General features: G+C 51.3%; 4 protein-coding genes across 5 annotated transcripts in view; 3 read left to right on the forward strand and 1 right to left on the reverse strand.

Moving 5' to 3' along the window:
* DSN1 (DSN1 component of MIS12 kinetochore complex) overlaps positions 1-227 on the forward strand; it is a 3,362-nt gene extending 3,135 nt beyond the window's left edge. Inside the window, exon 12 of the mRNA XM_035308757.1 lies at positions 79-227. Coding sequence (XP_035164648.1) covers positions 79-164 — 86 coding nt within the window. The 3' untranslated portion in view covers positions 165-227. The remainder of the gene's footprint in view (positions 1-78) is intronic.
* Positions 228-285: 58 nt separating this feature from the next.
* Positions 286-2,724, forward strand: MVB12A (multivesicular body subunit 12A). The gene is made up of 9 exons (XM_035308759.1): positions 286-467; positions 549-641; positions 1,049-1,145; positions 1,227-1,353; positions 1,450-1,587; positions 1,743-1,840; positions 2,191-2,255; positions 2,343-2,393; positions 2,480-2,724. Exons 1-9 carry the CDS (start codon positions 381-383, stop codon positions 2,540-2,542), a joined length of 819 nt encoding a protein of 272 aa, XP_035164650.1. The 5' UTR covers positions 286-380; the 3' UTR covers positions 2,543-2,724.
* A 258-nt stretch (positions 2,725-2,982) lies between these two features.
* ATP13A1 (ATPase 13A1) lies at positions 2,983-17,288 on the reverse strand. The gene is made up of 26 exons (XM_035308751.1): positions 16,946-17,288; positions 16,329-16,418; positions 15,844-16,034; positions 15,429-15,501; positions 15,064-15,219; positions 14,590-14,659; positions 13,882-13,988; positions 13,130-13,259; positions 12,807-12,862; positions 12,045-12,171; positions 11,638-11,775; positions 11,033-11,153; positions 10,240-10,397; positions 9,306-9,481; positions 8,923-9,033; positions 8,292-8,417; positions 7,868-7,976; positions 7,247-7,446; positions 6,795-6,891; positions 6,230-6,411; positions 5,797-5,911; positions 5,318-5,514; positions 4,755-4,897; positions 4,065-4,176; positions 3,684-3,827; positions 2,983-3,387 (listed from the first exon to the last, which is right to left on the reverse strand). Exons 1-26 carry the CDS (start codon positions 17,255-17,257, stop codon positions 3,277-3,279), a joined length of 3,552 nt encoding a protein of 1,183 aa, XP_035164642.1. The 5' UTR covers positions 17,258-17,288; the 3' UTR covers positions 2,983-3,276.
* An 80-nt stretch (positions 17,289-17,368) lies between these two features.
* CHCHD5 (coiled-coil-helix-coiled-coil-helix domain containing 5) lies at positions 17,369-19,258 on the forward strand. 2 transcript variants are annotated; one of them, XM_035308764.1, is made up of 5 exons: positions 17,369-17,443; positions 17,475-17,512; positions 17,583-17,708; positions 17,824-17,975; positions 18,811-19,258. In XM_035308764.1, coding segments are annotated over exons 2-4 (279 nt in total). In that variant the 5' UTR covers positions 17,369-17,443; positions 17,475-17,510; the 3' UTR covers position 17,975; positions 18,811-19,258. The 2 variants fall into 2 exon arrangements, with proteins under 2 accessions (XP_035164655.1, XP_035164654.1); XM_035308763.1 differs by having other exon boundaries at positions 17,384-17,443; positions 17,583-17,723.
* The last annotated feature ends 4,544 nt before the right edge of the window (positions 19,259-23,802 follow it).

Here is a 23,802-nt window from a genome sequence, read left to right on the forward strand (position 1 = left end):
GGGGGCCCTTACCGGGGGGCCCTTACCGGGGGGCCCTTACCGGGGGGCTGACGGCCTCTCTGTGCCCCTCTTTTCCAGCGGCACGGACCTTCCGGCGCCTGGAGGACTCGCCGGTGCGCAAGCTGATCGCTGCCCCGCGCAGAGCGGCGCCGCCGGAGGGCTGAGGGAACCGGGAGCGGGCCCGGGCCCGGGCCGCGGGGCGCTCAATAAACACGGCTCTCTTCCGCCTTCGGCGTCCGTCGCAGCTCATTGGTCGCTTTGCGCGTCGCTCAAAGCGCCGCCTCCAATCGCCTTAGCGCTGCTCTCGGTGTCAGCCAATAGTCGCGCGGTGAAGTGGGGTGGGGGCGGAGCCTGCCCTCAACGCGGAAGTGGCGGCGGCCATGGCGGCGGCGGAGGAGCCGTCGGCCCCGCTCACCGGCGTGGGCTGGGCCGCGACGCCCGAGGCGGCCCCCGCAGGGTGGAGCGTGGTGAGCTGGGGGGGGAGGAGAAGGGGACGAGGGGGGGGCCGGGGGGGTTCGGGCTTGGGCTCACCCTCCCCGTGCCCGCAGCTCACCACCAGCGTGGAGGGCGCCGCGGCCAACCTGGGCAGGGGCTTCGGCCACAAGGGCGGCGGGTACCTGTGCGTGAGCACCGGAGGGCAGGTACGGGAAACGGGCAAAGCAGCGGGGCGACAGGGGGCGCGGCGGGAGGGAGATGAAGTCCCCCGGTCCTGGATCTGGTCCTGAGCCCCCGGTGCCGATCCCGGTCCCAGTCCTGGGGCCGAGTACCCCCCGGTCCGGGTCCCTGTCTCAAGCCTCCCACGGTCCCGCTGCCAAGCCAGTCCCAGGCCTGGTCCCCATAACGACGCTGAGCCCCCGGTCCTCAGCCTGGGGCCAAGCTGGTCCCGGTCCGGACCTCAGTGCTGAGCCAGTCCCGAGCCTGGTACCAGTGCTGAGCATCCTCATCCTGGCGCCGAATTGGTCCTGGTCCAGGTCTTGGTGCCAAGCCGGTCCCGATCCTGGTCCCCATCCCGGTTCCACTCCCATTGCCAAGCCTCCATCCCATGCAGGCAACAGCCGGCCCCGTGGTGACCGACGTGCAGGTGCTGAGCGAGCGGAGCCCGCAGCCCAGCGGTTACACCCGCGTTCCCGAGTTCCCGGAGCCTCGTAAGTGTCGGGGGGGGGGGGGGGGCAACGGGGCCTGGAGCTCGGCCCCCAGCCCCTGCCACCCTCTGTTCCCCTCCACAGGTGCCGGGGTGTCCCGCAAGAAGCGGGTGTACGTGAGGCTGCAGCCGCTCAGCGCCGCCGACACAGCTGTGTTTGACATCAAGCTGAGCAGCAAGAGCAAAGCCATCCCACACTACATGAAGATCGGGTAGGGAGGCAGCGCCCCTCACCCGTTCTCCCACACCCTTCCCAGCTTTCTGCTGCAAAATGCCCTTGCCCTTTTTTTTTTTTTTCCCCTCTCTAGAGAACTGGGTGGCTTTGCTGTCTGGTGTAAAAAAGGGCCGGTGCCGAAATCCAACCTCGCCCCGGTCCCCAGCCCCAGGACCGTCAGCCTGGGGCTGAAGCAGCTCTCGCTGCAGCCGGCTGCGGACTCGGAGCAGAAGTACGTAGGCGTTAAACGTTTCCAGTCTTACCTGGACCTGGCCGGCGCTGGGAACAGCTCCTGCTGCTGCCACCTCGTGGTTCCCACCCTGTAGGGTCAGCCGCATTTTAACGCAGCGTCCAGGTGAGACTTCTGTTAATTCCTGTGTCCCCCAGGTCACCAGAGAGACCCTTGGCTCGGTGTGGCACCAAACGAGCTTCCTTCACACTACACAACTCGGTGGATGACGCCTCCAGCATCTACAACCTCTCAGGTAAGCCCTTTCTTCGTCTGCCACGTGCCGAGGAGCTGCGTAAAGCAAGCGTACCCCTATTTAAGAGAACTTCAACTGAAATCAGTGTTGCCTCATACACTATTACTTCTGCACAGCTGATCCTTTTAAATGGTGCAGCTGAGCAAAATTTTTAGAGGTTTCTTTTTGTGAGAGGCTTCTCCCTGAAAACTATTCCTGGCTTACATCAAGAGACATCGCTGGCCTCTCGTGCAAAGTTTTTCTTCTCGGGGTGCCAAGATGTCCTTGGCTGCTCAGCGTAGCACCTTGAGTGTTTTCAGAAGGTCTCCTTTGATGTTATTAAAGCCCCTGCCGCTCGCTTCTCTTTTCAGCTATGGACGGGGTACCTTTCACACTACATCCCAAATTTGAAAGCACCCTCAGCTTTGGCAGTAACGTGAGTATTCTTTAAGGTGCTGACATGCTGCTGGTTAGTCCCAGCCCCTAACTCGGCTTACCTGGAAACATTTAATGCCCATTTTAGGCTGTTCTTGCAGAGCTGAATGTTAAGTCACTTGCTGACATTGAGAAAGAGGTAAGCAGGCTGCTTTTACCACACCCCTGAGTTCTTGAAGACCTGGGTCTTGCCTTGACTGATTGTTTTTTTTTTGTTGTTTTCAGTACAATTATGCTTTTGTAGTCGAAAGGACAGCTGCTGCCAGACTCCCACCCAGCATTTGCTAGCACCGGGGTCTACCAGTCCCGTGAGGACGTCAAGTGCCTACAACCATCCAAGCTGGTCTCAGCTCCTCTCTCTTTTTCTCTCAGATTAAAGTTCAGGGTACCTGCAGAAACCTAATCGATCTCCAATTACAGCAATTGCTGAGGAAGAAAAATAAATGCGTTTCTCTTCTCAACTGCCAAAATATTTTTGTAATGTTTTTAAAAGATAAAGCTTCACCCAAGTCTCTACATAAGAGTTCCTGGCAGTGTTCTCCTATGCTTTGTCAACTATTTATTCTGAACGTTAGCTCATGAAAAATCATTTAGTGTTGCTGTTGTGTAAGAACTCTGGCCTTTGAGCCTAATCTTTAGTTTACTGCTGATCCACTCCTCTGCTTTGTCTCCCTGTCTATTAAAAACATCACAAAGCGTTCAGCCCCACAAAGGAAGTTCCAAACATCTTTCAAAATACATCGATTTTGATTTAGTTAACCAAATTCTGTAAACGTTTCCTCAAACAGGGCAGTACAAAACTCCCGACAGGTGGTGGCGTGTCCCGGAAACATTAAAAAGTCAGGTCTTGTTTCACAGAGGTGGTTTCCACGGGATACGGAAGAAAGTTTCCCCATGCCTGTTTCTGAACAGGATCAGAGTTATTGTTAAAACAGTAAGGATGATTCTTGTGATGTCAAAACACGGCCCTGGGTGCTGTCCTTCGTGTAGCACTGCTGGGGGCGAGGACCTTGTAACCGGTTTCAGGAAGGCACTTTAAGTTTCGCGCTCCCCAGCAGAAACTGAAGAATTCGGTCCACTAACAAGGCGAGGAAGAAGTCAGCCAGCAACACTTCCGTGATCACAATCTTAAACTAGGAAACAAACAAGTGATTAGCCCCGTCTCCTCCCCCACTTCAGTAACTGTCCCAGCAGAATCCAACCTCTGCTCTGAGGCACTTTTAATAAAGTCCCTCTGCAACAACCGCTTAACTAGAGGCTTGAACTTGTTACCACATTCTCTACTTAAAGCTATCGGGGTAGCCGGTATTCCTGTAAGTTATTGTCTGCTAAAACCCTTTAGATTCCTTCAGAGCTTCTGAAAACAGACTGATTCCTGTTCTCCCCATGTGTGGAATGCAGTAGGCACAGAGAAATGTCGCCTGCTCACCTCAGTAGGGATTTCTACCAAGCCAAACTGTTCATTGAACTCCGGAGAAGAGCCGGTGAGCAGGCCCACAATGGCAAGGCCTGAAAGGATGATGCTCCACAGCAAAGGCTTGTTCTCCTGCAGACTTTCCATGAAAGGATGGCCCTGAAACACAGCAGGGAAGAAACATGAGCAAAAGTGACACCGTGCTCGCCCGCTGGGGGCATGTTAGGGGACTGAGCAATTCCTGACATGGTTTGGGACACGTGGCTCATTCTGACTTGGTGCAAAGAGAAGGAGCTTTTCCCCACAGAAAAGCAAGAGCGTTGCTTTGTTCTATGGTATCTTAGTTGTAAAATCACTCCTCCGGTCCTACTGGAGATGCAAGTAACCAGGGCTTGCCTTGTAGTTAATAGCAAAGGTGGCCATCTGCATTGCCATCGACATGATGTACACAGTGCTGTTCACCAGGCTGGGCTCAAACTCCTTGTACAGATCCACAAACTCCTCCCGTCTGAAAGAGAACAAAGCTGAACATCAGCGGACCGGACTCAGGATCACCAGGAACAGAGTTTCCCTCGCCTCGCCCTGCTGACATTGATTTATTTAAATTATGCACAGCTTCTGCTGGCCAGCAGCGGGTTGTTCCCAAACCTCGGTGGCTCCCATTAGCAGCAGCCCTCCCCCTGACACAAATATGCTTGCACAGCTGAGAGTGGAGCTGCATATGCTGCAAGCACAATTAAGCATGGGGTTCTTGGCCACAAAACAAAAATCAAGTGGAAAAATTTAGTTTTTTGTTTTTTTTTGAAGCTTTCCAGTAACACACCTCATCAGTTTGGCCAGGAGACCACTGGAACTGCAGCGTATCACAGACCATATTCCCACCACTTCTATCATCCTGGCCCTGCTGGGCTGCTGCCAGCACACTCCGTGTACAGCACAGGATGCTTTCTCTGCACATTTTAAGCTCCTAACGCTCGGTGTGCTCAACAGAGCATTCAGAAAAAGAGCACGGTGGTGTCTTTTCCACCCTCCTGCTTAGCAGCAGCTGGAGAAAACGCGTTCTGTGCTGGAGGAACAGACACTTACTTGGAATCGCTGCGCACCTGCGCGCCACGGTACAGGTAAATGAGGCTGAGGAAATGCACCAGGAACTGCAGCAGCACTGTCAGGACCGTGTAGAGGTTAAAGATGTTTGGCAGCGGGCGCTCCTTGGAGAGTGTCTTCAAAGGCTGGGAGCAAAAACGAAGCAGGGTTGACTAGAACAGTTCTGACCATCTCTGTGCGGTTTTCCAGCACAATCTCATTTCTCAGGAGATGCCTGCGAGGATTCCACTTCATGCAAACAAACATCAGGCCCACAGCTTGGCTGGCGTAGGGAACAGCTTCCATCGAAGCTTTTATCTGCACTACCCTTCCCACCTCTTCTTCTTCCCAAAGCTGAACGAAGCTGCTTGCCCACAACCACAAGATGCTCCCTTAAGCAAGCACTGGCCTTGAGAGTTTCCCAAATGCAGTGGAACTAAAACCCTCACCCCCCTGGAGCATTCTGGGCTGTTAATTTATAAAAACAGCCTTTTTTGGGGGGGGGGAGGGGGTAGAAGAAAAACTCCTCCATTAATTGCCGACCAGCCACTGTCCTCCCTCCGTACCTTTGACCTGGAGATGAAAAGGAAGCAGCCAGCCAGCAGCAGACCCTGCAGGGTTGCCTGAAAGTCGCTGAACTTCACCCCTTCCAAGTAGAGGACGCTCTGGCTGTAGGCAAGGATCAGGGCATTCAGGGCAAGGATCTTGAACATTTGGAGTGTTGTCACAAGTGTGCAACGACCTTGCTTGATCACGTGGCAGACTAAGGAGCAAGAAGAAACGGCGATTGGAAACAAAACAAGTCTGGGGGCTTCATCCCTCAGCCTTCTCCTCTGCTGAAGCAGTACAGAGAGGAGCAGCACACAGCATCCCCATCTGAGAACCCTCCACAAGGTTTCTCCATGCAACCAACTGGCAAAGCCATGGGTTTGGGAGCATTTCTCACCACCCCACGCCCTCTGGGGCTTCTTTCAAATTCAGACTTACTCTCGCTGAGGGATGTGAATACGTGGAGCTCCACGCTCAGCTACCCCCATGTACTTACTGCACTGAATGGAGGAGAGCTTGGAGGTAAAGGGGGCTGCAATGCTGGCATCACCCAGCTTCACAACTGGCACACGCTCCTCTTCCAAATCCTTCAGGACCTGACTAATCCGCTCCTGCAGGCCAGTAAGAGAAACACATTCACACCTCGCTTTCACAACCTGGACTGATGACAGTCTTCCTTATCCTCCCTCACACCCTAGTTCCAAGGTGAGACTGAGAAATCTTCATTCTTGGAGCCTGATAGCTGTCTAGCAAAGCAGCATCTTCCCTGCCCAAATCCATTCTGTCATTTCAGGATACCAAGAGACCAGAGAGGCTGGTCTTTTCCCAGTACATCCTGCCGTTTCCAGATCTCATCAATTAGCAGTAAACGTGAGGAAGAACCAAGAGCAAGGATAAGCTAACGGGCTTTTAAACGTCTAGTTACCAACCCTCTGGATGGCCAGTTGTTCCTCTCTTTGGGACATGACTCTGTGCTTGGCACCCCGGGACGTGGGCTTCACAGTCCCGCTCCCCATTGACAGCAAAGCAGGCTTCCCATCGCTGGGTCCGTCTCGAGGTCTCTTCTTCCGTTCGGGCAGTCTCTCAGGAGCATTTGCCAGCAGAGCCACTCCTGAAAGACCAAAACATTAGCTGTAGGGAGAAGCGTCGTAATCCCTTTGCTGGCAGAGCATTTTCACCACGCAGAAATCCCGACTGCTATCTACACCTGGAGCCAGGTGAGCAGGCTGGTTACACGGAGACTTCACACAGGTTACACTGCTGAAGCAGAGCTTTGGAAAAAAAATCACGAAGAATCCTTCTCCCAGGAAAATGCTTTGCCGCTAATTCCCGCTACCTGCTTGTATATTCCACCAGCACAGAGATCCTTCTTCAAATGGTGTTGCTCAGATCAATCCCAGCCCCCAAACCACCAGAGAAACGAACACTAGCTTTGTGTTTAGGAACACCAGCCAAACTCAGACAAGGGCACACGAGTCCTGCACGCACACTCACCCACATCTGCGTGCTTCAGAGCTCCAACGTCGTTGGTCCCATCCCCACACATCAGCGTGACGTAGCCCAGGCTCTTCAATGTAGTGATCACGAACTCCTGCAAGAAGAATTGTGCAGTGAGACTCGGCAGCCTGGGCTGAGCTGCACGTCTTGGTCAAGTGCTTCTGTTCTGCAGGAACTTGCTGGCCCCACACCCACACTCCCAAAAGTTCACCCTCAGGCTTCATTTTATGCATGCAGTGCTAGAATGGGCTCAAGAGTCTTTAGGAACACCACGTGACACATCCTGATCTCTGGTTCTCGCTGCCAGCTGGCAGGGATATCAGGAGTGGTTTGTTGAAAACAGCTTTAGCACCAATCATGTGCTTGTATCTGTGTTGCTCCCAGGCACCAGGTGAGCCCTGCTGGCAAACCTGCCAAAGTTGGGTTTTACCCCAGCTGAAACCCCTCACCTTCTGCTTTGGCACCACTCTGGCAAACACCTGGATGTGCGGTATAAGTTTCAGCAGCTGCTGCCTGTTCACAGCCTGCAAGTGAGAGAGACCTTCCCCGGTCACACACAGGTCGTATTGCTGGGTCAGCTCTCGCAAGGAGCTTGGCAAGATCGGGAGCACGACAGCACCATCGATGGATTGCCATTGCCAGCTGGAGTCTGGGAAGAGAAGCAAAAGCTTGACATGAACGCGCCCGTGAGGTGCCTGGCTGTCAGCAACGCGCCCAGACACCCAGCGTACGCTAACCCTGCTGTCTGCAGCCCCTCACCGTTAAAGACATGAGGCCCTCTGCCTCTCGTGACCTTGACACCCCCGCCTCCCATCCAGCTGGGGTCTTTCCGTGTTTTTGTTAATTTTGGTGCTCTGGTGGCTTGGTTAGGAGCTGGGAGAGCCCTCATAGTACTCAGAGAAGAAAGGGGCAAAGAACAGAGGGTTGTCTGGGACTCTGGAAAGCAAGTGAGCAGCTTCCATTATCGGCATCAAGCAGCCACCTGTTGTCACGTGCCTAACCTGAATACAGTCCCAGCAGGGCTTTGGCTGCTGTCCCCCAGAATGCAGAACCTGCATGGAATCAGTCACCTTTGCTTGCAGGAGGCTGCAGAACGAGGGTGTGTTCCCTCTGGAGGAAGTGGAGCTCCCTGGCCACATGGCAGGCAGTGAGAGGATTGTCTCCTGTTATCATCACTACCTGAGGGGAAAGCACAAGAGGTCAACGTGAGTTCCGGGAAGGCAAGTGGCCACTCTCAGTGAAATTCCTTTACACTGAGGAGTTCTGCCTAGCAGACATGCTGGACACGTTCCCTATGAGGTGTAGCTCTGTGCAGCACCTTGCAGAAAGGTCTTCTCTCTAGGCTAAGGCAAATCCCATCACAAAAGTACCATCACATCCACAAAACTTCCCTGCCTTCATCACAGGGAAGCCTCCACAAAAGTTTCTGGCACTGAAATTCCAATTCCCGAACACCAAATCTGCCAGAACGGCTCAGACGCTGCTGATGCTTACGTGGTGGGACGCATTCTGGATCTCCTTGATGACAGATTTGGAGTCAGCTTTGAGAGGGCAGGAAACCACAATGAATCCAGCAAATCTGAGATCGCACTCCAAAGCTTCACGCTTCATCTCTCGCACCTGCCAAAGCAGATCAGTAACCGCAGCATTACCTGGTGCTTCAGAGCAGCAACCTGGCCTTCCAGTAGGTGCTTCCTGGCAATCAAAGCATCACTAGGAAGACAACTGGTGCTTTGCGATGCACAGAGCAACCCACCAGCTGCTCTACCAGAAATAATTCTTTGGGAAAAAGCTCCAGAGATGGCCCTGAGAACAGTTACACATGCCCATCCCCACACAGGAACAGGTTCACAGCTAAGAAGTTCAGTGCTAAGCCTCACCCCAGCTGCTGCAAGGAAAAGAGTTGACCCTGCTTTATAAAAAAAATCATGAATCAATGATGCACAGGGAGTCAAAGCTGGGAGCACAACAAGGCTGCGATCTTCCCAGAAGATCCATACTGTAAAATCAACACAACTTTGGGCAACGGCAAAGCAAAAGAGATCTCACTCTTCTGCAGCCCTGCTCATGCCATCTGTTTCCTTTGACAGGTGCTCAATTTGAAGGCTTAAGAAGAGAGGCGTACCTGCTGGTGAGTGAGGTGCCCCAGTTCCTTGTAGCCCAGGGCCAGCACTCTCGCCCCCTCATGCGAAATTTCTGTGTGGACAGCATGATAGTTGCTTGGGCACTGAGACAACTAGAGAAGATGTGGGGAAAAGGCCTGTTAATACGCTTCCAAACACAATTCAGTAGCACATTCCAGTATTTCACGTTAAATACGCTGAGAGGGGAAAAGAGGCACATTTGGGTAGACTGAAACTCCCCAGTGGAGTTTGTTCTCAGGCACGGGTTCAGTAAGGAATTATGTCCTGCATTCAGGCTGCAGACTTTGCAGGGACAAACTGAGGTGTAAGGGCACGAGCACACGTGCTGGAGAAGGCCTTTCCCCTCCTAGAGAGCTGCGCTCACCATTTTGTGCAGCGTCTCTGGGGCCCCTTTCACAGCTGCAATGTAACAGAGATCAGTCGAGCCAATCTTCTCATACGACGCCAAGACAGACATTCTTTTCAGGGCACTGGCAAAATGAAAGCGCTGGTGAATTTTCAGTCCCTGAGTTTTAATACTTCTGGGGAAAACTTTCTCATCTGGAAACAAACAGATCAGGAAATCCTGAAAGGTTTCTCGGTATCAAAAGCAACACCCCTCCCTTCAGGTCCCAAAGGAACCCACAGATCACCGAGATCACAAGAATTTCTTCCTTAGATACAAGCATACAAAGCTGGAAATTCTAATGCCAAGAATTAAGGGGCATAACCAGTCAGAATGTCGAAGTGCATCAATGCGAACAGCAACGCAGCAGGTTGAAGGTGCATTTACACCATTATAGTTTTATCACAGGTCCAAATCCAGAAGCAGAAAACACAACAGCATGGGTTTCAGCGAGACATGCATTCAGGATTTCTAGAAGATTCTTACTTTAGTTATTTGTGTGTGCCAGAGCCAAGAAAGCAGAGCAGAAAACCTCCAGAGACTGCATGCGGACCGTGCTAAAACACACGGTGTCGTGTTTTCACAACTGCGATCTGCACTAGCCAGTCACACCCCCATTTTGCAGTTTGCTTAATTAGAACCCAAAGGCACCAACCCAGGCACGCCGGTTGCAGAATGCATTCTCTGCAGTCCTGAGAACAGCCTTTTACTTTTTGCTGTCCCCGAGATACGCAGTGCAAGGATTTCCACTGCCCCAAGCCAGTTCCTGTGACCACACTAGATCAAATTCACGATTTGCAGAAAGCTGGCACAGGAGATCTCCAGAGACCAGATCGTTCCATGCTCAAACCAACTGACAAAAAGCAGCGTTATCATCATCAACCCTCCCAAAACAAACACACGAAGGTTTTACCTTTGGTCAGGGTCCAGTCCACAGCCATCAACATTGCCTTTTCTAACGGGTCCCCCACCAGCGTCCCGTCATCCAACTGTACAAGTGAATGGCAAGTAGCAATCGCTCGGTGGGTTTCTACAGGAATGTCAGATACTGGTGTCACTTCCTTCCCATCCCTGCAGCATAAAAAAAGACTGCCCATGTTAACAGACCCATTCACATTATCTCAAACAAGCCCTGGAATTTTTCCCAGGAAAAAAAATAATAATTCTAGTCTAACACAGTAAACAGCAGAGCTTCTCGTGGCAAGATCAAAGCCATGGGAAAGCTGGCTCTGTCTCAACTGCAAGCAGCGCCAAACCCTGTAATTTTTGCCAGTTCTCCAGAGCAAACTTGATTCAAGCAGAACACGCAAAACAGAAGACTGAACTAGCACACTTAAATAAATGTAGAATCAAAGAGATCCCCTTGCTGTGGCGTCTAGCTTTCTAGCACAGTTCATTAGGGCAGTGAACGAGAAGGCAGGATGCTACCACACGGGAAGGCTGCGAATATATCAGCTACATAAAAAACTCTGTGTGAGAAATCCCCCGAGACAATTACATTTTGAAATCCAGAGGCCAGAAAGCCTTTTTCTGAGTGCTATTGCCAGAAGCTAACAACCCTCTCCCCTTCCAGTTCAAGCCACTTCTTTCACTCTCTGAATCCCCGATTATCTTCCCTTCCCCACTGGGATTTCAGCTGTGCCTGAGGAGTGCTGCCATGCCCAAAGCCCAGACCACAGCAAGTCACTCTAACGACAATCACCTACCTGAGCCCAGCTACTCCTCTCACTACAAGGTGATCGCTGGTTAACGTGCCAGTTTTGTCAAAGCAGCAAACTTCAACCTTGCCTGCAAAGGGGATGCGGAAGGGCTCTGTGCAGTACACGTCTAGGAGAGAGGAGAGGGAAGCGTGTGACAGATCAGCTACAGCAACGCCAGGACAGATCAGCAGCTTTTATCACAGGACAGAAGCTATAAACGTGGTGTTCAGCTCTCCGCTCTGAGGTCTTGTAGTGTTTAAAACCAGAACAGACACGAAGTTGTAGCAGCACAATCCAACACAGAAGCCACTGACCGCCCTAATCCGCATACAGGAACCTGCTCAGTGCGGAACTGTTGAGCAAGCAGGCTTTCATGTAAATATTTTGGTTCAGCTACTTTGGACCCACTTAAAGCATACCCTCCTAGGCTCTTGCATTTGGGGTTTAAGCCCCCCTCTCATACACCAGCTCCAAAACCCCCGTCAGATACTGCTACTGCATAGAAACGAGGAGACTACAGCAATTTCACACCCGTTTTCTCACCAACATCCCCACAGTTCCAGGTGCAAGAAAGTCTGATTTTTGGTTTTGTGTTTAGGCTTGGTACTTACAGAGCTTGGCCAAGGCAATGAGGGAGGTGTTGACAGCCAGAGAGAGTTCAATGGGAAGTTCAGGTGGGACAACCGAAGTCAGTATTAAAGTACACTCGAGGAAGAGCTTGTAACGATTCCTGCTCGGATCCTTTGTGCCTACAGGATGAGACAGACCTGTAACTCCTCATCCGTGGACTGTGCCCCCCACAGAACTAGGATGAATAGCACAAAGAAGCACACCTACCTAGGAAGAGCTGTGGGAGGGCAAGAAAAGCATCCAGAATGTAGTCTGGGCCCCTACACTGAAACACTGGAGCAGCCCAACCCAGCTATTGTAACTCTCAGAAATTACGTCAACTGTCCTTCCCACAAGCTTTGGTACAACTCCTGTGCAGACACCTGGAAGAGGCAAGAAGAAAGCTCACCTTCAATCCAGACGTATGCTGCAGCAGCAATGGCAAAGACCAGCAGGAACAGGATGAAAATGAAGGTCTCTAAGTTATTGGCTGTCACTCTCTTCACCCCAAAGAGGATTGTACGTAGCAATTTCCCCTGAGAAGAACAGCCTTCAGTGCAAGAAGCTATCTCTGCAGCATGCAGTGGTTTGTTAAAAATATGTATGAAACCCAGTTTTAAAGTTACACTCTGGTATGCTGGTGCCAGAGCCTGAAGCTTATTCCCAGCTCTGTGATCCTCTGAATAGCCATCAGCCTAGAGCCACCCACAATTAATCTATTTAAAAAATAAACGCACTCCTAAGCCACTTAAGTTCACTGTATCTTTTTTAATCAGTCTTACATTTTCAATTGACTTCTAAGAAGCTCACATTCACATCTCTAGCCTCTGCAAACACACCCCAGTTACCCCCTCCTGACAATTATCATTACACACACAGGGATAACCAGGAGCTAAGTACGTAAATGTAACGTTGCCAGTCACAAAACCAGCCCTGAACGCTGACTCCCAGGCTTCTGCATCAAACATCAGACCACTTATTTGGTGCGCACAGAACAGAGTGCCAGGGACCAGCTTTATTTGTTCCTCTTCCAACCAAACAAGCGGTTTTGATGCCCTGATTTATATTTTCCACTGCTGTATTTCGCGAGGATTTCCTTAGAGCAAAGCACTAAACAACAGAACCAGCAGCACTGACACGACAGAGGCGAGAAGGCACGCTCACATCTTACCTGAGATGTGTTGAAGCCTGTCCTCAGAGCATATGCCACACATCCATTATCGACAGCTGGAACAGCAGCAGGAATGAAGACAGTAAGTGTACTGCAAATCTTTTACAGGTTTATCACAGAGAGAATACACTTGAAACTACACCCTCCTCTGACTTGCAAGGGGATATTGTCAACTTGGGCAGAAAACCAGTCTAAGAATCACAGTAAGCAGGGCCAAGGAGACTGACTCAATAACCACCTTCAAAAAGCTGCACCAAGCCACGTGAAATAAACCTGCGAGCGTACTACGTGCCCTCTTTGAGGGGATTTGTGCAGGTACGTACGTTTCAGTCCTGTGCTGGCTTTCTGGGGCGGGATGTGCTGCACCACCTTTGTTCCCCCGAATATGATGTGTAACCGGGCGTCTGTCTGCATGTCCAAGACGTGCTCTGGATTGAGATCCTCCACAGGCTCCTGCAGGACAACGGGCAGGTCTCAGATTCAGTTATCTAAAGTGATCTTCAAGCATCGCTTTCTTTTATCTTGCACGAGATGCTCTCAGCTTTGTTTCAGCCACAGGTGGCCTGAACTGAATCTAGACATGAACGTGCCATTCAGTTTCTGATTTATAGCCTGGTTCATGTGGAAATTCTGGTTTCAGAGGACTAGTTCACCCTTGGCACAGTGAATTTAGCAAGGGAGGCTCTGTAAGCACTACTTTATCATTTTTAAGTCACTCACTGGCACAAAAAGAAGGAAGGTGAAGGGTTTTGAAGTGCTTTACACTTGTTCCTCCCACCTCTACCCAGCCTAAAGAATCCGGAGGGGGGGAATGCGTAGGAGGGCGATGCTGTGCCCACACGTTGCAGTTCAGGCTCAAAGGCTGGAGAGGCAGCCAGACAAAACAGGCATTCTGTTTCTCATTTACCAGAGACCATCAATCACTGATAGGGAGTTGATAACAAACAGACCAGGTTGCCTGGGCCAGCATTCACACAAAGAAATTCATTTGCACTCACAACCACGACAGTGGCTTGAGTATTTTTTTTACTTCTCCAGGTCGCAACAAGGGACAAAGAAGATGCTTCACACAGACCTTCATCTGTGGCACGGACTCTCCTGTCAGCATAGCTTCGTCTACAATACACCTTCCACGTAACAGCAGCACGTCGCATGGCACTAGGTTTTCATGAGGAGATCGGCCTGCAATTAATACATGAGAACGCAGAAGTTTGAAGGCAGAAACGACTCCGGCTTGGCGATTTGACTGGAAGGGAACAGCTCTCCTTCAGCTTAGCTGAGATTGCTAAAGGTTCAAACCACTCAAGGGCTGACGTGTCTCTCACAGAACCAAGAGGCCTTGAAGGTTAGGACTTTATTCAGGCTAGGAAAGTTTCAAAATGAAGCCACTGAGTTCCCACTGAACTGGGAAGGCATCCTGAGGTAATACAACCTCAAAAAAGAAAGTACAGTTAAGGCCGAGACCTGCACTTCCTTCCCTGTTCCATTCACGGAAGATATTGCTGGGAGGAAGGGAACTCTTCACCTTCACGATCCTAAACTGAGGTAGGAACCTGCAGCTGACTGATCTAGGTGTTTACCTTTCTTCAAGACAGTAGAAAGTCCAAGAGATCCAGCCCAAGGATCAATCCCTCAGACCCTTGAACCGTGACATTTACGAACTGAAGTCCCCAAAAACACCTAACCAAGCCTGTTAGGATTTTATTCGCTGTGCAACCTCACACACCAGAAGGAAGCTGATTTTAAAGAAGAATTTGATTACAACCATTGTGCAAGCCATTACCAATGGAAACGATGTCCCCTGGAATAATCTCATCACTGGAAATGGGTCGCCACTTCCGATTTCTGTAAACCTGCAGGAAAAAAAAAAAAGCACTTTGATGAGCCCTGCATGCATCAGCGTAGTCAAAAAAGGACAGAGGAAAAAGATGGGAAAAAGAAACAGCGAGCCAGCTGAAAGACAGCTCCGTCAAGAACTTTATGCAAAACAAGCTAATCCAAAAAAAAAACCCAACCCAAACATGAAAGAATATGTAAAAGAAAATACAGCTGGAACTGTATGAATTAATGGAACGAAACGATGAAGAATTTCAGATTAAACTAGCAAGAATTTATTCCATTTACACTGGACTTTTGCCCCTTTTAGAAAGGAGATTCACAGCCAGTGACGATCTTTCCCATTTCTAGGCTCTTGGTCTCACTGCCAAGTACCCAATTTGCCAGTGTTTGTGACCATCTCTTCCCTAATTCTGATCACCTGGATCATGTATGGCTTGTTGCCCATTTTTCGGATCTCTGACATGTTTCTCATTTGCTGCTGGACCAGGGAAGCTTCAAATGCAACTAACATGGAGAGGGTGAAAACGCTGTAATACCAGTACTCATCCAGGCACCACAAGCCCACACAGAACACCTGCAGGGAGAACACAATGCAGAAGTTGCTCTAATCTCACTCAGACAATAAAAACCTTCCATTTCCATTTTTTTTTTCCAGCTAATTTGGTATGCGTTTAATTGTATTAACTCATTAAGGAAAACCAGGCTCACTCCCACAACAGGCAAATAAAATCATTCTAAGGGTGATTCAAAGCATTTACATCCCTTTATGTCTGCTCATTTTACCTGAAAGACGAAGAAGGGAGCTGTAGCTCTTTCTTTAAAGAGTTCCAAGAACTCTGGCACCACCATCTCAGCCCTGGGAAAGAATTGAACCCTTATTAGCCTAAAAGTTCCGGACTCTGAACAACAACAGCTCAATCCCAAAGCCACCTGGTGTTGGTCCAGGCTGTGTTTCACAGTATCCACAATCTCCCTCTTCTCAGCTACTTTGTCTCACTTTGGTACACGCAATTATTTTCCATCCACAGCCTGGTCTGACACCGCTCTAGGGCCTCAAAGAAGTTTGACACGTGCAAAGCAAGCGCCAGGAGCAAGCATTTGAAAATCAGCACCAGGATATTAGTTCTACGCCTTAGTTACTGAGATACCTCGGTCCCCTCTCCCTCTGAAAAAACAGACCTGTGTCTAGAAAACTCACTTGTTTGTGCCGTATTTCTTCTCCGCTGCTCGAATCTCTTTGTCTTCCTGGTAGCCTCGGGCATTCTGGTAATAACACAGGGGATGCTCCACAGGGAAAGCTACAGGAAGAAATTGTTTCTTGCCATTTATCTCATACGAGTACTTGATTTTCTGAAATTCAAAGGAAAGAGCTTCCTGCCCATCCTCATCCTGCAAAGAGGAAAAAGCAACAATTGAATACACGTCAAAAACCTCACTTTACAGCTGAAAAAGGAAGGAAATCCCAATCTCTCACATCTCTAATTCTTGTACAATTCTGCTTGTGGTACAGACAACAGGAAATAAAGTGCAATCTTCAACATCCCCACCTGTGACTGACTGCAGCTGACGTTTCCCTGAGAAGTTAAGTTAGGAGCTAAGAAATGTCTCTCATACTCGACGTGAAAATGCCCTTTCCTGGCACGTGACAGACGTCAGTTCTGCTTGCAACGGCCACGTCCTTACCTGGTCTCTGTGGAGCGGCACTAGTTCTACGGATCCGTTATTTGGGGTTGGCACAACTTTAGCCAATGTGGCTTTCTTAGGACTGGGCTCCTGAAACAGACAATACATGCATTGCAAAGAAGAGTATACTCTGAGAGACAGGAAGAATCATTTTTGGACCTTGTTAAGGGACAGAGAGTAAAGAAATCCGTGCAGCAAGGCATTTTTGCAGACCAAAAGCATGACAATCGAGGACATTTTGGGTATCTTAATCCCTCCTCAAAACAGAACCCCACCAACTAGTGTTACGCATAGGTTTGTCCCCAGCTTATGACCAGGCTAAGAAATTATAAACCAATATTATATTGAGGACAGCACACATAGCAAGGCACGGCTGCAACAATGACCGCTAAGGTGTGGGGATTGCCCTTCACCGAAGGGCCGACATACACAAAGACAGCCAGCAATACTCTGAACGCTCAAATCACCCCAGATTTGGGTCGGACCGAGCAAAGCAGTGGCGATTTGGTGCACAGCGACCCACCCGCTCCTCCCTGGGTGCCTGAAGCGGCTCCGTGGGGTCCCCGGGACCAACCTCCCGGCCCGGCCCCGCGGCCAGTACCGCGCCCGGGACTCACCCGCACACAGGTGAGCGCGCAGTGCGCGTGCACCGACCACAGCCCCGAGAGCGCCGTCAGCAGATGCACCACGCCGATAGCGGCCAGGGCCAACAGCGCGGCCTCGGGGGGCGCGGGGCCCTCCCGGTGTTCCGCCGCCTCCTCCCCCCACGCTGCCCACACCCGCGGCCCCCACAGCCACAGCCAGGCCGGGTAGAGCCCCGCCACGAAGGGCAGCACGGTGCCGTGGAGGAGCCGCGGCCGGCGGCGGTACAGCGTCACCGACGAGACCAGCTCGTCCGCGGGGCCCGCAGCCGGGCCGGCCGCCGCCATTTTCCCCTTAGCAACGGCGCGCTTCCGCTTCCGGGTGTGGGCCGTGAGGCGGCGCGCATGCGCGGTGAGCAAAACAGCGAGGAGGGGGGCACAGCGGGGGAGGGGGGTGGCGGAGGGGGCGCATGCGCGCTGGCAGCCCGGCGGCCGTGCAACAAGAGGGCACATGCGCAGAAGGGAGGGGGAGAGGCGGCGGCGCATGCGCAGTGGGGAGGGGGAGGTGGCGGCGCATGCGCAGTGAGGAGGAAGCGGCGGGATGTGAGTAGGGGGCGGCGGAGGGGGAGCCGGGTCGGGGCCTTGCCGCGCTCACTCCGGTGTCGCCCCGCAGGGAGGCGGCGTTGGAGGTGACGGCGCGGTACTGCCGCAGCGAGCTGGAGCAGTACGGGCGCTGCGTGGCCGCCAGCCCGGCCTCGTGGCAGCGGGACTGCCACAGCCTCCGCCTCGGCATCTCCCGGTGCGCCTCCGCGCAGTGAGTGAGGGGCGAGGGGGGTGAGGGGCGAGGGGGGCGAGGGGCTTGGGGGAGTGGAGGGGGAGGCCGGGGGGCTGAGGGTGCCGGGGTGTCCCCGCAGCCCCATCGTCAGGAGGATCCGCAGCGACTGCGCCGAGCCCTTCGCCGCCTTCGAGAGGTGCCTGCAGGAGAACGAGGCCGCCGTGGGGAAGTGCAGCGAGCTCGTCGCCGCCTTCCTGCGCTGCGCCGAGCAGGTGAAGGTCGCCGCGTGAGGTGAGCGGGGGCTGGGGGGGGCCTGGTTTCCCTCGAGACCTATGGCAAAGGGCCCTCCGTGCCTCGTTTCTCTTGCTTAAACAGCTGGAGTGGCCGCACTGCAATAGACCAGCCCAGCAACATTGCAATAGGCCAGCCCAAATTCTGCTTACACTTGTTTTTCTCTCCCACCCTTTGTAAGTTCCAACCTAGTGTCCTCCCAGAAAAAAAATAAAAGCTCTGGGACTGGTTGCCCAGAGAGGCTGTGGATGCCCCATCCCTGGAGGTGCTCAAGGTCCTGAGCAACCTGATCTAGTGGGTGGTGTTGGGGTTGGAACCAGGTGATTTACGAGGGCCCTTCCAGCCCCAGCTGCTCTGAAAGCATAGCAGGAAATTATGTCAAGGTTAAACCCATTAGCATGGTTCATCAGGGGAAGCATTTCCTCTGTTTGTGCCCACAAGCGCAGCAGCATGTTTTTCCAAATGGTCATTCTGTGTTGGACTACGGCGCTGCCCTGTGGCAAAAGACCCTAGGATGAAAGTGATCTTGTTCTGACATAAAGTCTTGGTTTAATTAATCAACTGGGTCATCAAGTTTGCACGGTAATATATGCAGAATGGGTTTGTTGGGTGGGTCGGGCTGCAGCACGCAGCACTGTGATAAAGATCCTGTAAGCTTCTGCCGAGCTACATTAAAGCAAATAACATACTAATCATATAGGAGCAGCCTGACAGTGACATCCTCCCGTCACCTGAAAAGGTGATTTGCTCTGCCTCACGACTGCAGTGTTGCATACCCGATTCTTTTATTTGTGCTGTTTTTTTTTGTTTTTTTTTTTTTTTTTTTTTCCCACAGGGGATCCTCGGAATGAAAGTTCATCCTCAGGAGTGAATGAAAACTCTTTCTGTGCTCTGGAGTCTCATTCCAATGCTCAGTTGGGTTGGTTCTCCCCTCTGACAAACCGAGTGCAGCCCTGTGATGTGGTTCTCTTGGTGCTTGTCTTCAACAACCAGCTGGACTCTGACACGGCTGTCAGAGCATTCCTGATCTGCTGGTCCATGTCTGCTGCTAACGCTGGGTTTTCTCTGCCGGTGCTCCATGCCCTTAGCAACTCTGTAAGTAAAAAAAATTACAGAGCTGTGCTGAACACCAAAGGATCAGCGAGCAACCTGCAGATGTACTTGAATAGGAACCAAAAGCTAAAATCAGCCTTTACCTCTTGTTCTGCAGCCTGTATTTATCAATTTCTTTGATAATTAAGTATTTTCCTTCGTCCCAATAAAAATCACTCCTGAAGACCAAAGGCCAGTTCTGGCTTTTCCCACTGACGATGGAAGCTGCCCTCAGAGCTGGACTGCCAACGCTGATGCTTCCTTGACCACAAAAGGTCCCCGCTTGAAAAATCTGCTGTGCAGCTCCCAGTTTTGGGGGTGCCCTGGCTCTTCTGCTGTTTTAGAACAGCAGAGGGAGTCTTCCTGCCAGCAGAGACGGCGGAATAACCGTGGACTCGAGAGCTCTCCTCAAATCCTGCTGCTCTATTGACAGCACAACGATCTTTCCGTGCAGGGGGGTGGGGGGGCACCAGCGGTGTTCTCACACAGGGGAACAAAGAGCTCAGCTAGAAGGAAAGGTGGTTTCTGGGCTGTAACTGTTGGGGGGGAAAAACACACAACGATGTAAGAACAGCTGGTTTTACAAGGAGTGAATTCAGAGCCAGGGCTCGTGAGACCTGCGAGCGTTCTGCAGAGGCGCCGCGAGCTGTGGCTCTACTCCAGCTGAAAACCGCTGAGGGTCTGCTGCTGTGCAGTGGGTAAGGTGGGACTGAGAACCCCCCCCAGCAAAAAACGAGTCTCTGAGGTTTAGAAAGTCCTTTGGGATACTCGCAGGCCAGCTACAAGGAAGGAGAAACGAGCTGTTACGGCCTGCTTACACAAAATGTCTGCTGAGCTTCAGGGCTTTGCTGCTGTCCAGAGTAGCAGCTTCCAGAAAAGTTAGAGGGAAGCACAAACCAACAATTTCCAGCAGCGTGCAGCCGGCAGAGCGCACGCAGAAGGTGTCGTGTACAGCACCAGCAGTCTCTGAAAGCCCAGCGCAGCTTTGCTGCGTTTTCAGCGTAGGGTTTTTGTCCCCCTAAGGGCGAGGCATGGAGCAGGAAACTTGGCTTTGACCTGGTTCCCAGGGGTTCATACCCCCTTCCTGGGACACATTAATCCTTAGCCGTGCTTCAGCCAGGCACAAGTCCAAGCTTTTGCCTTTGAGCCTGTGGTGTTTGGCAAACATCACTTAGCATTTTCCAGTTGGGCAGAGTTTAACTCCTTTGGGGAGAGGGACGGCAGATTGAAGTTGATCTGTTCCAGCTTCTAGCAGAGCCTGACTCACGAGGCTGGCCGTCGGCGTTGCTGTCTGCCGCGCAGAGGTGGCTGCATTTCAGCAGTGATGGGATTCAAAGCGTGTCTAACAACATGTATGCAAAAACCACTTTGTTTCCTTTTATCAAATGCTGCAAATGGGGAAAGAAAAAAAAAAAAAAAGGTAAAGATAAAACATGTTTTATCTCCTGGTGGAAAAGCAGAGAGAAAAAGGTGACGGTGGCTTTCCTTCAAAGTGAATTTAGAGGAGGCAAGTGCTACCAGAAAAGGAGGAGAAATCTTTTGAAATTTATTTGTTCTGGGCAGGACCCTATTAGTCAGAAATGTCTGCGGCCTGAATAGCTTTATTAAGGGTGCCGTTAGACGGGAGCGAAGGTGCTTTACATGTTGTTGACATTGTATTGAAATGTCAGCCTGTCAGCAGAAAAGCCATTTTTCATTATGTTTAAGGTGCAGTGGGCCCCCTCTTAAGCCCGGTTATGTCTCCTCCTTCTCAGGAGCCTGAGCCGCTCTATTATTACTTGCTCAGGCGCGTTAACCACTGAGCTGCCGTTGCCATCGACGAGCCAAACGCTCGCAGGGTTCAGTAAACTTCCTAGGGAGAGGGGGCAGAGGAAAATGCTGCTCCGTCCCGCTTCTGCGTGCAGTCGAGGAGATAAAGGCTTTCTGAGAACATACCGGTGAGGCAGCTGCAAGTTTCACTCTGAATAAAGGATGTCCTCGTACAGCTTTCACTGCACAAATGTCACATAGCAGAGAACTGGGACAGAACCTCCCCGAGGAGGGAAGTCTTGGGGTGGTGGCTGCTGTTTGAAATCGGTGCTTTCGTCAGCTTACCGGCGCCCTCGGAAGAGCTTCTAGGCGAAATCAATTTGTAGCCTTGTCAAATTTGTTCAACGTCGTGGAAAGTGAAGGGAATATCAGCGATTTTCTGCAACTGGCTGTGCCAGAAAATGGCTGGAAGAAGGCGAGGAGGGTGTTGCTCCTTAGCCTGAAGGGAAGCTGTAGCTGCATGCTGGAGCAGGCTAAGTCTAGGCCCTCTCCTAAGCACGGAGCAGGGGTTTTGCAGCTCCTTTTCCTCTTCTTTCTAACTTTGTGGCCTGCCTGCTCTGGAATAAAAATGGATTAGCAATTACCGCAGTTGTTTTCATCGGCAAATGTGAGGGAAGGGCTGCTGGTGCGTGATAGAGGCTGGAAATAGGGCAAAGCCAGATGCAGAGGGCAAGTCCCAGGAATTGTAGGAATAAGGTCTTACCTCCAAATCCAGTTTTCTAGTCCAGCCATACAAACACCTCCTAAAAGGAGCATCGGTTGCTCCGTTTCCTCTCCCAAGGTCCAAATTGCCAAGGGAGAGGTCTGAAAAACCTGAGAGTGAAACAAGAATTAGGGAACTGGGAAGCGTTTTCTTTGTTCCTGCACTGCAGGAAGATGACAGCACCTCACACCGCCGGGTTTCATTAGGCCAGGTCTGTGGAAACGAGCGCAGGAAGCAGTTAGAGGTAGATCAGATGCTGACATAAAGCCGAGCAGGGGGAAGAAGACCTCAGGCAGTCCATCAAACTGGTAGGTGCAGCTTTACCTCCAAAGGCTGCAAAGACTCGGCTAAATTAATGCCAAGTGGCTGAAATCAATAAGGGAATAAGCCCGTCTTTCCCAGAGTGGGAGGCTTAGGGAAAAAATATACATGTATTTAGACCAGGATTTGGCTAGATTGAACCTCTCACATCCTCACAAACGCAAAATAGCCGAAATAAACACTAAAACCCTGCAGCAACGAGGAGAGGAACCCAAAGGACAAAGCTCTGAGATGCCTGAGGACCAGGAGGGCAGTGTCAGACTTTTGAGGGCAAACGATCCAGATCCGTCGTTCACCAAGTCATGTCTCTACTCCTGTTACTTCTGGCATGGGCTTTTCCGTTCTCACTCGGTGATCATCTCCCTGTTTGGTGCTTTCTCCACTTTTAATTGCTCTCAACGCTTGTTTTCAGGCGGATGTGCGTCTTGGCCGGTAGTTTAAGCAACCTGGATGCCAGCGCTGTTTTCACTTACCCTCTGTCTTTCTGTGGGGCCTGGGATGCTAATCATGACATGTTCCGTGCCTCTGATCACTCACCTCTGAAATAAATAACACCTACCTGGCTGGGAGTAATGAGGGATAATTAATTAATATATGCAAAGGGTTCTGAGGTCCTTAACTAAGAGAAAGCTAAGAATCACGAGGTTCATTCTCTCCTTTATTTTTGCTCAATTTCTTTTTGGTTTAGAACTCAGAATAAGAAGTTAAGCGTGCCAGGGCTTTTTTTTTTTTTTTTTTTTTTTTTTTTTTTTTTTTTTTTTTTTTTCAGCCTGTTGCTTTAACTCCTGTTGATGTCACTTTTCCTTTCAAGTGGAACTCTAAAACCGATGAGGTAAATTACACACGATCCTAGAATGAGGAACTAACAAAAACATCTCTTTAATTTTTCATCCAGAAAATATTCTCGTTTTACACTCTGCTTCTCTTACTTAAAGGAGCCATAAATCAGCGTGTTCCTTTGGTGTTTGCAGTCACCGGGAGAGATTTAGTGCTGCTGGCAGGGCCAGGGCTGAAATGGGCAGCAGCCGAGGGCAGGGAGCTGTGCAGAGCCACATTCCATCCACACACACGTTTGCTTTGCTTGGCTGATGTCCAGTTGGTTTTTGAGCCCCTTGCAAGCATGAGGGGAATTGGATGGGCAGGCAGGGGGACGTTTTTCATCCGGTGGTCACCTTGATTCGCTTTTATTCACCTTTATTCTCTCTGGAGAGAAAAGAGAGGACGTCCAGGTGTTTCAGCGCGCTGAGGGCATTCCCTGACCCTCCTGCGCAGCCAACGCATTGGCATCGTGCAGCCGAGGGCTTGTGTGAGGAGAGCAAATCTTCTGAAAATGCTGAGCAAAAGGGGAAAGCCAGAAAGCCTGGGTGCAGGTGGCTCTGTTCTTCGCTCTGCTGCCGAGTGACCGGAGCCTTTTCCTGGAATTATTTCCAGGTCCCGTGATAGCCGTGAGACTTAGCTCCCTGACGTCCCCAGGAGCTTTGGGAGAGGCACGTTGTTATCCCCAGGGTGCAAAAGGGTCAGATCCCTTCTGCGCCAGGGTGGGTGATGGCCACAAAGCTGCCTCTGCCTCTCCATGCCTGCCCCGGCCCCTTGGCTCTGCAAGAACGGATTTCCAGCTGCAAGAGGGAGCAGGTTCACCTGCGATCACCAAACTCTGACACCTGGCCATGCCGGTGATGCTAAAAGCAGCCCCGTCCTTAGGACTGATGCCGGGAGAGGCGTCAGGACTCGCTTGGCAAGCCCGTTAGCTCCCCAGGCACGGACAGCACCAGCTGTGGTTCTGGTGCCCACCTTTCTGCTTTCCCTCTGCTCCTTTCAGGCAGAATCCAGACCTGGGGGGCACCTGCATGCCAACAGCTGGTCGTTTCTATAGGGTATAACTCTGAAGTGGCTTTTGCACTC

Source organism: Oxyura jamaicensis, chromosome 30, assembly GCF_011077185.1.
Source record: "Oxyura jamaicensis isolate SHBP4307 breed ruddy duck chromosome 30, BPBGC_Ojam_1.0, whole genome shotgun sequence".
Taxonomy (NCBI): domain Eukaryota; kingdom Metazoa; phylum Chordata; class Aves; order Anseriformes; family Anatidae; genus Oxyura; species Oxyura jamaicensis.